Source organism: Apus apus, chromosome 3 (assembly GCF_020740795.1).
Source record: "Apus apus isolate bApuApu2 chromosome 3, bApuApu2.pri.cur, whole genome shotgun sequence".
In the NCBI taxonomy this organism is placed as follows: domain Eukaryota; kingdom Metazoa; phylum Chordata; class Aves; order Apodiformes; family Apodidae; genus Apus; species Apus apus.
Genome location: NC_067284.1, coordinates 23297590 through 23313893, shown reverse-complemented (window position 1 = coordinate 23313893; position 16304 = coordinate 23297590). Strand labels below are relative to the sequence as shown.

Genomic DNA, 16304 nt, shown 5'->3' with positions numbered 1-16304 from the left:
TACAACAAGAGCAGTGACTGATGTGTCAGCTGCTTGATCACAACATTTTGGTAACTGGATACAAAAGCAGAACCAAGCATGAAATGTATCCAGCATGTATGAATATAGCACACTATCACCACCTTGTTCCCACTTGGGAACACCAAAACAATTCTTTGATCTAACCAAGGACCACCCCAGGAAAAAAGGACATCACACAGCCTGTACTAGTCCAGAGATGTTCCCTTGCTTTCAAATGTCGACCAGATAGCCTTCACATATGCCATGCTGCAAGCTCACTCTTGGCCCCAGCACACTCTCAGATATTTAATTCAACACATTAATAAGTCCTCAATTATCCAGCTAGACTGGATCATCCTAAAAGTAAAATGCAGCACAGGTTTCCAATGTCCCAGTAAGCACTACTCAATACAATGAAGAAAGAAGTAATTCTCCTCCATCAGTCTGGGCTTTATCTGAAACCTTCTTTTGGACATGAGAATGGTGAGTAATCAATCACCATGACAAAGCTTCAGATCACTGTAACTGATTCACATAAAAATGGAAGAAACTACTGTTTGGCTTCTGGATCAGGATGAAAATGCCTAAGGCCCAGCTGAGCCCTGCTCCTACAGGCCTTACCTAGCAATGGTCAGATACATACTCCATGGTCAGCCTACCTACAAATCCCAAAATAAGTTCCAAAGGAATTCACTCAATGATGGCCCCTGGCTCCATTCCATCCCTTGAGACCCTTTCATTCCCCACACCTCAACAATGGATATTGGGAGGGAGTTGGGATTTGTCTCAGATTTACAAATTCTAGGAACAAAAGAGAAACTTACTTGAACCCCAGGAGTTCCTGGGATACCTGGAGTTCCTGCTGATCCCTGATATCCCTAAGGGAAAGAAATCAAGACTGTAATTCTTTCTAAGTCATATATACAAATTTCCAAAAACCTATTTAAGGAAAAAAACAATCCTCCTGGTGCCTAGAGAACTGTTGTCATAACTGTCATTTTTGGTCACAATTTCAGTAACTGCTACAACAATCATACATTTGAGGTTTAGATTTCAGCTTTCAAGCTTTCATCTCTGCATCTGAAGTTTGCAGCCTGCAGACTTTATGCAAAAATCCATTGTTTTAGAATTGTTACATAAGAATATAAAAAGCCATATTGCTTTATTGCCCATAAGAAAAGAGAAAAAAAGAAAATAACCTAACTGACATATATAGACACTTTTTATTCCCTCTCTCTTTCAAGAAAGGTAGCTGAAAAATGACAGGACTTTTGAAGGCTTACTTAAAGTTACAGGAATAAACTTTAACAAACAAGGAGTGTTCTAATACACTAAGCAGCTAGTTTTATAATCTCTCTAAATAACAAAAACGCCACTCTCAATACTAAGCACTTAGCTATGAATTTGAAGGTATATAACAGGCTATGCAAGTAAAAAAATAACTTGAATGACTGGGACTAAAAAAATACTAAATAATTCATGAGTTGAAAAAAGAATTTCAGAAATGCTTTACTAGAAATCTACATTGGCAGAACCCAAGAATCTTTATAGAACCCAAAATATATGCCTGAGGTGTTTTTGTAGATTGGATTCAATGAGTACAGCAAAGATAGGTAATATTTATGCAAAATTAACAAGTGCTTTAACAGAGGCAATAGCCGAAGAACAGGAATTTTACCTAGCTCCATTAAAAACACGTTGTTCCAACAGACAATAAGAGCTACAAAGAGAGGTGTTTTTTGACAAAACATACAAAACAAGAAGATAATTTGTCCTATAAAACCCTGAGGCTGTTTGGCTCAGACCTTTCAACAAGCAGCCCAAACTAAATTTGACAAATCCCGTAAAATGGACTATCCAATTTCAAATACCTAGATTTTGATCTTAATCTGAACTGAAAGAACTAATGTTCCTGTTTCTAAATGAGTTTCAGTCTTAAAAACTTAGCACAAAATTTAATGGATGGATTTCCACACTGATAAAAAGGAGCTAATAGAACCTTTTCAATACAAGGAAGGCAATGTCTATGTCTGATATCTTCTTAAAATCAGTCAGAGCTTCCTGGGAATAATAAACAGATATTGTTTTATGGCTAGATACAAGAGAGTACTTGCTGTGCCCTCGTCCCCATAGACATTTGAGCAGATGCCTGAAATGACAGCTGGTAACGTTTAGTATAGAAGTAAACAAAATTCTAGGTCTCTGTCATACATGGATCCTTTATCAAGAATTTCACTTTCAGTGCTCAAGGCAGTTCTAGGAAAATCAGCTTTAACTGTAAATGACGTAGCATTCCCAGACTGCTAATAAGCCTCCTGGGTAGCTGAAACAATTCACCAAGTCAAAAAATTGCCTTTAAAAGTTTACCTTTATTTGTTCTCAAAGAAAAAAAACATTAAAAAAAAAAAAAGAAAAAAGGCAAAAAAGTTTGTATGACTTCCTGTAGGATATAATTCTATATAAATAAAACTTTATTTCACATTTTAGATCTCTGAAATGCAATTTCCCTTTCTTCTTCTTCTAAATCAGTAGGGGAAGAAATACAGAAGAACAATTTCCTGGCTGAACTGAATTTCAAAATTCATGAGATGAATGGAGGACAGCAAAAGAGTTTTCAGCTTACAAAACGCAAATTTAGCTCAGAGCTAGATCTTGTAATGTGATTTCAGAGCAAATAAAACACATTGTCTATATGTTTGTTTAATAGAAAGCCGGAACAGAGAAGATTCAAAAGGAAATTCACAGAAAGTCACAAAAATGAGAATCGGTCTGGTACAAATACTGTAGCAATTGTTTGGACAAGTTAAAAACACCTTCTCTAAATAACAAAAACCGGCTTTCATAAAAACTGAGCATGTCTTTGTATCACTAATCCTTTTTCAGTACAGATCATCAACCTATATGCTAACGCCTGCTCAGTCTCTTTCCCTAATGTCAAAGCCCTCAATAGGAATACGCATGTGACACACATTCAGATGCACCAAGAACAGCTGTGCCATAGCTGACATTTTAGGTAAAAGGGACAGAAGTGCCCTTTCAATTGACACAGACAAGCTCAGGATTGAAGGTTCGCTTTCAGATACAGTGAAAGTACTAAATCAGCCACCAAAAAGAGTTGTTTTTATTTGGACTTAGCCTTCCCTCATAAACTTTTCAGAATACACACAGATAGTGTGAATAGTGTTATAAACTAACCCTGAATTTGATACTCAGTGTCCTAAACACAGGTAGCTCCTGCCTTTGAGACTGACTAGACACCCACCTAGTTTTAGAAGACAGTGGCACAAAATATTTTGGAGGCATTCATCCTTTTGAAGCAGCAGCATGGGCAAGAAAAACATATCTTACAGCATAAGAATCCCATACCCCTTAGGGTATATTATTTAAATATCTGCTGCCTAACACAGGAGTTTAGATATGCAGATGGCTGGGTATTAAAAAAAAAACCAAACACAACACAGATAAAATCTGGCTTCGTAATTTAAAATAAAATTGCTATAATTTACAAATAATTCTAAGGGAAAAGATTAAAAGATTTTGTAGGCCAAAGAAATTACATAAAGAACACAGACAAATTAGCAATAATATCATTGTCAGTGAACTAAGAGCCTTGCTGGAAAATGAAAGTTAGTTTATCTGTAAGGCAGAAAACTGAGCAAGAAGGCTATATGGTGATTATTAATACCACAGAACTTTTATATGCAATAGCAGAGTAAACCTCAGGAGTATATCTTCAATGCACTTGCACGCCCAAAAACCAAAAGTTCAGGCAGCATTCATAGGTGTATCACATCAGACAAATATAAAATAGTAATGTAGGACATACTGATAAAGCAGTAACAACTGAACTGCACACTTCCTTACTGAAAAGTCTTTGGAGTCTCTGAGCAACATAAATGACAAAAGCAGGACAACAAGACTACTTGAGAAAAACAATGGAGAAGTAAAAAAGCTTGATTTGGATAGAAAATAACCAAGGATCAGTGGTCTAAAGATACTGAATGTCTGTATGCACTAAGTAAACAGAACCATTTAGGATGGTGTAACTAAGCAAAAGGGAATTCAACTGTGAAAGAAAAATTTAACTTGGTGCTAGAAAAACATCCTGAGGTCTGTGGACCTCTTCTGGAATTCTCTTGTGGAAAATCTTCAGTACATTTAAAGCACATTTATCTAAGGCATTAGAAGAATGAAGCCCTTTTTGTAAAATACATCACATCTTAAAGGACAGAAAATCTTCTAGCAATTCAGACATGTATCCATATCTACACTCAAATTCACAGTTGTGCTATGACCTTCTCCCTCCTCACTGGCAGCATCAATAACTAAAATCCTCTGAGGCAACAGAAATGCTAAAAAGTACTTGACGTATTTGAATTAAGTGTTTTATGCTTTTGCTGAGAAATTAGCATCTCCTTGTTTTCTCAAGGAGGTTTTTCCCATCCCATTTCCAAACAACCTTCTCTAAGACCTCACTATGCCTTTTACACTTCTGCCTACTGCTTCTCTTTTTCCTGCTCCTTTGGACATATGGATCAGTTAGATGGTCCTCTCCAGCAGGTCTCTTTGGAGCCTGAGCCTTACTCCTTTGTCTGGGACTTTCTTAAGCAGTGGTAAGTCGGGAGCTCAGAACAAATGTCATCTCCTCTGTCCTCCCTCTCTTAAAAAGCACAGATGTGTAGAAGGGCTTCTTGTGGCATTTGCTTCTGCAGGCTACCAGAACTGTCTCTGCAATGAAGCCCCTCTGCCTTTACATACCAAAACATGAAAATTAAGGGAAGATCCAGCATTAGATCTCAAAAGTAATTAAATGCAGCTTTTACCTTCCAATATAAATTTGGAGGTGACTCCTAACCAAAAATCTGCAATCACATGAACATTTTTATGGGAAAAGTACAGAAAAAAAGTTTCATTGCCTGGTCTGTTGCCCTTTTTTGCTTTGTTTTGCTCTGTTGAATTCTTTCTCTTTTTGATTACAGTTCTTTCCACTGGCTACTCCATCATCTTCCATGGCTTTCATAGCTCGGCACCACTAGCAGTACATTGTACCTCAGCGTCGTGTTCTCGGCTCAAATCCCAGAAAGGGGGGGGAAAAATCCATCAAGATTATTAAATAAAAGGTCATAAATCCAGCCTAAAATGTCCCTGAGCTTCAAACTTCTGTGACATGTGATGATGTACCTAAGGAGTGTAAATTCCTGCTTGCTGATTAGATGCTTACTCATACCATCTGCCTTTGGTCACCACTGAAGATAGACATATATGGTCTTTAGTCTGAAATGGACAGCTGTATGCAACACACGTCAGCATCAGGCACTGCCCTGATTTTAAAGCAGCAGGTCCCAGTGAAGCCATTACCTGTCTGTATTAGAATGGAGCAAGTATATTTTCTCCAAGAATAACAAGGCCACAATGTTACTCAGGAGTATGTATTTTTCTGGAATTGATGGCAGCATTGCACAGCTGAATTATCAGCTATGTCTGCAAAGGCTTCCTGAGAAAAAAAGTAGCTGCAGAGTTTATACCAACTTAAATCCCAAGGCAAACCATCCAACAGCACAGGCAATCCTATGTATACATAAAGCTATAACCCATTTTTATTTTAGAAGTACTGTTGAAATAGCTGCAATTATGCTAAATTCATCATAAAAAATTCAGCATTCAGTGGTTATCAAATATTATGAAACCAGGTAATACAGCTCTAATAATGTTCTCTAGTTGTTATTTTTTTAAAAAAAAAGTATTGGAATGACCACAAATTACTTATTATGTGAGGCTTCTGATACTCTATGAACTTTGTATCTGAGTATCTCAGTCAAGTCAGTCTCACCCGATTATTTTTAAACTGCTTATTGCCTGTGGACACTTCAAAGACAAGGCAAACGGTTCCAGACTTTCATGAATGAAACTAGATGGAACACTGGAAAATTGTCCAGATTTGCAAGCCACATGGCTCAAAGTTCAAAACAGAAAAATATTTTTTCATTTCTTTCAGCAGACCAATAACCTATCACCTCTGTTATCCAGGAGTGATCACTGCATAGACTCTGTTCATTTATTTTCACCCTTAACTTGAGTTTTTTCCTAGTATTTATAAAGTATCCTTGGGAATAATATATGGCTTTGTGACCATACAGTCAGGCTGTTGAGCATTCCCAGGGCCAGCAACTACTCCAGATGCTTCTTTATGATGAATAATGCCCATTAAAAGGAGTTCCAGTTGAGATTCAAATACTATTTTTTATCATAGTGCTTATTTTTACCAGCGCTGTTTCTCCTGACAAGACAATATAAGGAGTTCAGGTCCCAAATGACATTTTTGATTGAAAAAAACACCTGTATTTTCATTACTTATTACTTTATTACTTATTACACTTCTCACTTTTGTGCTTTTTTCCAGTTACTTCATTGGTCTTTTCTGTATGTATCAGAGTACAGAAAATAAACAAAGGTGGCAATTAAAAGGAAAAAACAAAGAACATGTAAATAAAACTATTTAGAAAGAAAATTAGGAATTATTGAAAGTGAGTTATGTTGATGTTCACTTTCCCAAATATTATAGCAAACAATTTTACTGGCTAACAACAGGTGAACAATTATTTTCTCATAATATTGAACATATTAATGTGAATTGGTTTGACTTTTTCTGAACTAAAACTAAGTGTTACAACAACCTAGCCAGCCCACAAACAAGAAATGAAATTTTATTTGATGTTTTACATTAAAAACAAGTTACATACAGTAATATAAATGCATGTCTAAAATCTTGCTCAGAGGAAGAAACATTTTGTTGAGCAGTTATACTGTTCCAAGAAAATGAATATCAGATAGGCAAACTTGAATAACTTTAGAGAATAACATAAAAATGTTTTTGGGAACAGAAAAGACTGACTTTCCAGGAAAAGCTTTTCATGCAAAACTCATTTGATCAAACAACACTGCCTACACAACTACCTGTAAGCCTATTGTGCTGTCTGAACTAAAAGCTTGCTTTTCAGAGCTCCCCAGGGAATACAGCTAAGATTCATCTGAGCAAAGTCTTCTTAAATAAGGCAAATCAGTGACAGCACAGAAAGCATGCAAATGGTATTAGCAAATAAATAGGTGAAACAGAAAGAAAAAGAGAGAGGAATCAGTTTCCCTGCACAATGTATCTAAAGGGTCTCCCACCATTCATGGCTAAAAGCTGGAAAGCACTCAAGAATCTACCAGAAGGAATAATAATGTACTGGCCAGAGCTGCAGATGACCTAATAGGTTTGCAATTATGTCCTTACAAAGAACAAGTGCAAAAAGCTACAGCTGATTTTTCAAAACTAGTCTATTAATAAAGCTATAGGATTCAACTGTAAGCACTTCAAATAACATATGAACGTCAATTCAGCAAAATGGTAAAATTTCTCATTTAGTGGCGCTTTTTGATTCTCTTCTAATTGCCTAAGATACTTTTGTTAATCTTTTTTTATGCTCAGAGAATGCCCATCTATGCACATTGTAACTCAGGCCCAGGAAAAAAAAACACACTGTCAGATTACATAGTTACAGAAAGCCTACAGTATCAATTTATTTCTCCTTCATGATTCACACTATAACAAATTTCAGTGTTTATGGGAAGATATATATCATTGAAGTGGAAACCCATGAGTAAAAGTATGAAACTCATAGCCAGTTGTTTCTAAAACAGTACTGGACACTACAGAAATAAAGTCTATATCTATTTTTTAATGAGAGAATGTAAACTGACAGTTCCCTACCAACATCCAGTCCATTCTGGCTTCACTGAAGCATACACAGTATCCCTTCATTTTTCAAAACATCAGAGTTAGCTGGACTAAAGACAGCTCTGCTATGCTTATGCATACTGCAAGTCTAACTCTAGCAAGTGGCATGATCAAAATATGATGGACACCTTCTCACATGCAATTCTAGGCTAGGACAGTTTGTACATCTCTCTTTGTACAGGAGAACAGGGCGACTCTTCAGAAGTTTAAGTACCATCAACAATCAACTGAAAAGTTATTCTTATTAGATCACACTTCCTCAACTCAGATTCCTCCTCTGTCTTCATGATTGACTGGAACCAAAATTTAGGATTTTTTAGCAATGATAGTTTCAGTTCAGATTGTTTTGTCTATTTCTAATTCCAAAAAAACTTTGAAGATAACAGCTTAGACAAAAGTAAAAGTATAAAGATATTTTTATATCACAGGAAAAAACAAGGATCTTTGCTTGTGGAACTACTGAAAAATTCATGTACTCACTGCTCTCCTAGGTGATCAGGGAGGCCAGGTTTCAATATACCAAGTTTCATATTTTAAAACAGAGGACTTCTCAGTTTTTAGATACAATTGCATTTCTTGTTTTCAGTTGCTTTTTTTTCCTATCAAACTAATTCTGCCTCCAGAAAGAATCACCGTAGTTAAATGAACCAGCTGTGATACCTAAGAAAAGGCCAACATGTAACTAAGCAACAAAATAGGAGAAATGTGAACATTTTATGTGTAGCATGGAGCTTTCTCCTTGTAACTAGCAATATTTATTACCCTTACAGCACACAGTTCCAAGGAAGTATCAGTCTCACAGTTTCCATCTTTAGCTGACATAGAAATGAAATGTACTACCAGTAATAAAAATTCTTAACAAAAATAGAATATTAGGTGTTTTTATGAAGCCATCAAAGTTGGTGGGTTGTGCCTCTTAAGTAGGAATAATACGCTAGAGGTACTAAAATCGATACACAAGGGCAGATTTGGGAAAGACCTGGAATTAGTCACAATATCCTCGTGAATCTTTTCACAGGACAGAAAAACTACTGAAAGAGTGAAGTTGAATGGTACAACACAGCCCTTTGTTGCCATTCTCTGAATTGTCTCTTATTTGTCAAGTGTGGACCAAAATGGCCCGAAATAACTTAATGTCCCTTCTAAGTCACAACCAATATCACAGGCCATTAGTTCCCCAGTCCATGATCCAATGTTTCTTTCATAAATTATTTTGTCTTCTCTGCATTCATCCACCAATATTTCCTAATGCTTTGGGACATCTTCCTGTATTTTTATTCTCAATAATATTTGGCACTCCCCCATAATTGTATTTTCAGTGAATTTCTGATGCTTACCTTCCCTTCTACTTCACCATGGAGATTTCAAAATAACACTACAACCTAAAAACTCAACTATAAAGTTCAGTCCTTAAAATGAGAATGAAAAGCTAGAATTAGTTAACAATTTCTAGCAATTGCATACACTTTTCCTGCTTTTAGTATCCAAGCAGAGAAATTATCCTGTTTTCAGAAACAAATAATTTTTTATGCTTCCAACTGCCTTTTACCTTTTCTGTTTTGTGTTTAATATAAATACTATAGCTTCTTCTTCTTCTCCCAGCTTTTGGTCTGCCTTCTCTTAAAACACCAGAGGCACAGGCAACACCACTTTGGTGATACAGAGACTGCAGGCTGTTAACAAAACCGTAGTCAGCAGAGAAGCCTGGCTGTCAGCATCTCAGACGCTTCCAAACAGATTCAGAGATCTAATGTATTTTTAAATTAAATCTTAGGTTATTTTAATATATTTGTTTCCTTTTATTCCAATACTGGATAATTGTCTCTTTTGTTTTAGTGACATATATTATTCATCTACTTTCTTCCAGTCTTCACCATCTATACTAATGGAATGTCAGCTTAAAAAGTAAAATCTAGGGTAAGAGAAAAAGGTAAAAATGTATTTTTACAATGTATATTTTAACGCATAGAACACAGCTTAGAACTGCAGAATATATATATTTCTTTTTTTAAAATTATTTTTTTTTTAACATTGTATATGCATATCTACATGTTTTGATGGACTACTTGAGGCAGGCTAAAAAGACATTAAATTAACCAAGCTTAAACATGAGAAGCAATCCTCAAAACAAAATAGAGAGGATTTAAGCTGTCCTAATGTGATTTCTACTGCAAAAATGTTTAAGTAGTAGAGACTGAAGGTCAGAAGGTGGTAACTGCTGCAAATTGATGCAAAGACCAACAGCAGCACTCATAGCCTGTAAGTAAAGTAAGCAGAGGCTTTACAACAGTGTCTAACTCATGATACCATATTTACAATACTTTAGGTTGAAGGAAAAATACTATGATTAACATATTAATAGAATTGTTACTTAAGGGATTTTCACAGCTTCAAAGAATGGAGACAGAATAATCTAAATTTGAAAATCTGGCATCAGTGATACATGTTTTTCTCCTGTTAGTTTTGCATTTACAAAATATGACTAAGCTTTTAGTACTCACAGGCTTACCATCTGGACCAGGCTGACCAGGATAACCATGATTTCCGGGCTGCCCAGGATCACCCTATGGAGAAGCAGTATGTTAACACACAAAAGATATGAAAGAGCATTTTGAAATTAGCACTGAACAACCTTAACTCTAATACATTCCACAAAACACTGGATGCAACCTACTATTGAGGAGTAATTCCTACAGCAAAAAGGAACTGATCTTGTAGCCCCCTTCCTGAGAAAATTCTCCCTAATTTCTTGTGCAGGACTTGGAGATGTGCTCACTTACAGCACAAGTTTAGCTCATTATCTCAAGTGCTTTCAAGCTTTTTAACATCTTAATCAACAGTAATAAAAACACTTTTCGTCAAAGAGGTGAAAAAATATTTATTAAAACGTTGTTAATCTAGTAGTCCTACTTGGAAGAAAACTCTCACTTCCTTGGCAAAGTCTAGTTCATAAAGCAAAAGCACTGGAAAGGCAGGAGCCAGGATTAATAACTCCTCTCCACACACTCATTTCAGCCTGAAAAATACATTCTTACAGATTTCTTCTGATAAGGCCTTTGCAATTATTTTGATAACCTGTCATAACCCTGTTAGAGGAAAAGTCAGTTCCCCAGGCTTTATGTTTATAGTAAGAAAGCAGGAATTTAACTTCCTACTCAATATATCCTCCGAATGTATTAAAGTTCTTTGTTTATTTTACTAATGGACTTGATTTAAGCCCAGAAAAATCCAGTAAGACGTGATCTATAAAAACATTTTACTTCTACAGCAGTGTTACATAGGTACCACTTTCTTCAGCTTGAACCATCAACAGACCTGTGGGTCAGTTACAACTGCAGAATTGTTATAAATAGGGAGAATATCAGGAAGGAAATAGGAAACCAGCCTTCAATGTGACGGTATAAAAACATCTTTTCACACACAAACCACAGAAATGTAACGATGGACTAAAGGGGAAAGGATATAAATAATGTCTCTTCAGAAAAGCATAATAGTTATAATTTACTGCATTTAATAACAGGTTATCTAGTATTATTGTTGTCCAAATTAAGAAGTCCAGGTTCGAGATTTGAGTGAAATAAATATACATTCAAGTATACTTTCTAAACTATGAAATTTTATGCCTTTAACTTGAACAGGTTAAAGTAGCAGTTACTTGTACATTAAAATATTTTAAGTATTTTTATTGTACTCCATTACATCATAAGCACAAATTAAGTTTAAATTCAAATGGTTCCAAACTCCAGTATTCAAAAGTTAAGAAATACTGTAGCTAAGATAACTTATACAATGCTAAATTGGCTTCCTTTTCTGTCTTTCTGCAGTCTTCTGAGTTAGGCACTATCTTGACACCTGTATTACTCAGTTATCCCCCAAAAAATACACTGCAATGCAACTGAAAGGTTGCAGATGAAGCAGGGATCTAAATAAAACTGTATAAGTAACCCTAATTCTGATGTTTCATACTCCTTCATAAGTTTCAAGGACGTGCATTTCAATTTGTTTAATAACAAATACTTTCTTTTTTATCTCATACGCTAAACAACAGAAACAGGTAAAAGACCACAACAATTCTATTACATGAAATAATAATGATCTCCTCCACCTTGTGGATTCCAGTTCCCTGATCCAAGCCCTTACCACTGTAGCAAGATGTCCTTTAACTTGAGGAGGTTACAGCAGACTGTTAAGCCCTTATATAATGATAGGCTCTTTTAAATCTTTTGCTTAATGGAAGACAAGTGGTTTGGGGTGTTCTTGGCTACCCTGATAAGGCATCTAGTAACTCTGGAAGCACTGCTTAGCACAGTTGAAAGAGGTACTACAGCAAAATACTAGCGACTTGAGTTTGCCGTGATAGACATCTGAGACTCAGGTTTGGTTCTCAGTTTAGTCCTTCACCAACACTGAAAAGAGGTCAGCAGAACAGCTAAGGCAGAACTCCCCAAGTAGGCATCTAGTCCATTCTTTAATAAAGAAAGAAAAAACTTCTCCATTAAAGGATTTTTACAAGTAATCAATTTCATTCTCAAACAATTAACAGTGTGAGGTCATTTGCTAAAGAGTATCAAGGAAACACAATTTTACATCCCGAAGCATTTTCTTTAAATAATAAAGATATACTTGTGTCATTAGGAGCTATGGCACAAAACCTGGCCTTGAGTTTCCTAATCATTACATTCATGCACTGGAAATCAGAACTGGGAGAACTTATCCCCTAGTTTACTAATCTGTCTATGACTGGTCAATGAAAGATATAAAGAAAGAAAAAAACAATAAATAAAAGTCATATACAGTCAAGACAGAATGGAAACTTACTTTGGGCCCTGGGGGTCCTTGTTTTCCTGGCGGGCATATGCAGGGAGCAGGTGTTGAGCCTACATCACTAGGACCATTCATGCACTATCAAGAGTGAAACCAACCATGAATACATATGCCAAAAGCATTCAACAAATGTACCATAACATTACGTGAAGCTGATTTTCCTTAGCTTGTATAGGTCCTGGCTTTCTCTCCTTTGTTAACTTGGACTTCTGCTTACCTGCATATTGCCCTCCAACCACTCTGCATGCATGAATTCCTCATTTTACCCCGAAGACAAATAAATAGAAAATTAAGTACTGACACTGGGCTGACAGATGAAATTCCATTTACTTTTCCAGAAATATTTTGTCATATGGTTTGATAATTTTAAATTTTGGCAACATGCAAAACTCTTCCCCTAAACTATTTGATATTCATCATTTGAAGTGTGATTAATTTTCAAATGTAAATATTTTGTTACATTTTTTAAAAGGACTCTCATAAATACTATGTATAGCATAATGTTCACAACAGATGGTAACAACGAGGTTTACCAAGTCTGAAAAGAACGTAAAGCACATGTCTGCTACTTCCTGGGCATATGTCTCAACTACAAAGCTACTTGAGGAAAGCTGAGGCACGTTTGCTACCACCAGCTCCTACAAGCCACAAATCCTAGCCATCAGGGTGTCTCCAAAGACCACTAGGTGACCTCCTCCAAACTATGCTCGCTGTACAAACAGCAGTAAACACTGAACCTTGGTAACCACATCACCCTCTAGAGATTTTTTTTAAATATCTGCTTCTCACCATTGAGACCACATGAAACCTCAATGTTCTATTAAGGCAGGCAAGGGGAGAGCTACTAGACCAAATCCATTTGACCAAGGTCAGGCATCCAAAATTTAGATGCATCTGCACTAAATCTGTATCCTGAAGTTAGATTCAGTGAATTGCTTCACCCAGCAAGTTTTTAGAGCTATGTTAAGGCAAAAATTCAAGAATCCAAGATACAAACCAGTAGATTTTGTATTTAATATCTTAACCACTTTCTGTAACATTTTACTCATACTTCCTAAAATAATGCAGGCTTTTTACAATTTCTGTGAAGGGATTTCTTTCTCAGGGTGAAATGATTGATCAAAACACAAATCCATGATTCCTTTGCAATGGTACCAAGTGGAGTTAGGAGGATGGTTAGGAAACCTATCATGTTAAGCCTTCAAACAAGCTCCCCTTCAGGGAGCATGACACAGGTAACAGCTACCTGATTGTGTATATCCCCATTCACTTTGCAACAGCATCCAGCCCTGCAAATAAGAGCAATTAAATTGAATCAGGGGAAAAACATCAGACCATCTATTCTAATTAACATGGGTTTTATCAGAAAACTCATTTTTGTGTACTGAATAGAGTTCAGTTAATAGAAATCCAGCACTTTTAAGATCAGCAAATTTCTGTCCACTCTTCACTAAATAGGAAGAAGTTTATATAAAGTCAAATACTACCTTAAAGCGAGTTTGAGCAGTTTAGGATTGAGCCTACCTCTCCATTCTGAAACAAGAAGAAACACAGTTTAAGCATATAGCAATATTTGTAATAAGTAAAATCCATTCACTTAGAAACACTACCAAAATAAATCATATATTTAGGGCAGTAACTGTCAAGTAAACTGTAACTGTCAATAATTCAAAATTTTAGACTTCCTCAGGCTTTTGTGCAGCTTCTATCAATATGTATGAATTTTTATTTCATTGCATTTAAGGATCTTTCAACAGGAGCTACTAGTAGCAATTTTTAAAAGGCAATGACAAAACTAGAACTAATACTGGACCATATAAATATTTACAGACTAAATGTTTAGATTAGGGCCCAACTTTTTGACAGGAGTAACTTCTCATTAAAAAAATCCTTAGCTTACTCACTCTCATCAGAGAATATATAAAAATATTTCTAAAATGTCTGATCTCTGCCTGAATCCAGCATCTGGGAAAACATCCACCAGTACAGAAGCAAGGCTGGCTTCTTCTCATTGTCCTGTGTGAACTCCATTAGAGTCTGCTATCAACTGAATTGAGTTTTCCAGCATCGGAAGCACCACCAAACAACCCATCCCCAAATATTTCAGCATACCAACCATGAAATTGGTTGGTATCTTAATGGTTTAGTAGCCACCATTAGCTGCCCCATGTACAGCAGTTTTCTAATGCACATAGTCACCACAGACTTCATACACAGTCTGTGGAAAGAGACAGCTTCCTTTGTATTTAGTTTTCATCTTAGGCAACCTCTACAGAAGGTTATCTTTCTCCATGCATCATAGAGGGAGCTTAAAATTACAATGCAGCTAGGTATGTCCAGGAAAGGGAATGAAATCAGGCTGTAAGTAGTACACACTGCCCCTGCTTAGTTCAGGAGCTCCAACACAACCCTCTCTACAGAATACAACCACAAACCTCCTTGGAGATCATCCAACATTTTTATTTTCTGAAGGAGTCCAGAATTTCATGGGTAAAGTCCAAGTATAATTTACAACAGCAAGTGAAAGTAAACTGGAGAAAGGCAATATTTTTCTTGGGCTTCTTGCCAAATTTCAGAGAACACAAAATACGATGGACTTCTTAGTGTTTGCTTTCTTTATGCATAATGGTTTTTTTATTTATTTACTTTTCATATCCTACTTCTATTTTGTAAAAACCAAAATGATATGTGATGCAGCTGAATAGCCAAATACTAAATAGACCTCAGGATTTAAAGCTAACTTTACAGAAGTGTTCCTGAACCCATTTGTTCTTGACACAGTGTCAGATTTCAGAACAGCTAATAATCCAGCCACCTACTCATTGCTTAAAAGAAAGCTGCAAGTTTTGAAAAAGCCCTAACACAAGGATGCTGACTGCAATAGAAATATTGACCCCAAAAAAGTAGAAGAAAAACAGACTAGGTGGGGGTCTGTGCAAGTCTGACAAAGAATAAAGTATCTGGACGTTGAAGTTTCATGGGTTCTATGGTCAAACTGGCAAAGTGGTCCTAATGCTAAACCAAAACACAGCATGAAGAATATAGGTTTACACAGCAAGACACTGATGTCTGATTATCTTAAGCTCAGTTTATTTTAGTCACAAATCAAAGGAGGACATTTTCAAGGAAACTGTATGTATAAAACAATCTCTTGCTTATACTTTGAGGGGGGAGCTGAATGCTTTTGAAAATCTGGCTCCAGCAGTATGTATGTCCTGAATGGTTTCCTAATCTGTTTGCATGTGTTTTACATTTCAGTGCATAATTAACTCTAAGTAAAAGGCAAAGAGAGGGTCAAAGGATCCCCATAAGCTTCCTAATTGTGTACATGATTCATAAAATCCTGAACAGGATCCTGATCAATCCTGATCTTGATCATCATTTACTTCATGAAATCTAGGTAACATTTCAGTTAATGGGATTTTAAACACAGACATCAGCATAGATACTTCTGATAGGAAAAGATTATTTGAAAATATAGGTTTGTTGATTATGTACAGAGATAAATGACCTGACAAGTATGAAGAAGTATATAAGACAGTTAAATATCAATATTTGAAGTATTTTACACTGCTGTAACCTAGAAGTTTTATTAATTTACAATACTTAAACTCTTAAATTGTAACCTAAGACTCTGAGATTCTTATATACTGCTGTCAAATTTCCATCATCAATATCTAAACTAAGAACAAAAATTTTA

At 35.9% G+C, this 16304-nt stretch overlaps 1 protein-coding gene across 1 annotated transcript in view; it reads right to left on the bottom strand.

The window, feature by feature from the left end:
• Positions 1-16304, bottom strand: part of COL21A1 (collagen type XXI alpha 1 chain) — a 102881-nt gene that overhangs the window by 50068 nt on the left and 36509 nt on the right. Inside the window, exons 8-11 of the mRNA XM_051614894.1 lie at positions 14129-14137; positions 12599-12682; positions 10282-10344; positions 825-878 (exon numbers count right to left, since the gene is read on the bottom strand). Coding sequence (XP_051470854.1) covers positions 825-878; positions 10282-10344; positions 12599-12682; positions 14129-14137 — 210 coding nt within the window. The remainder of the gene's footprint in view (positions 1-824; positions 879-10281; positions 10345-12598; positions 12683-14128; positions 14138-16304) is intronic.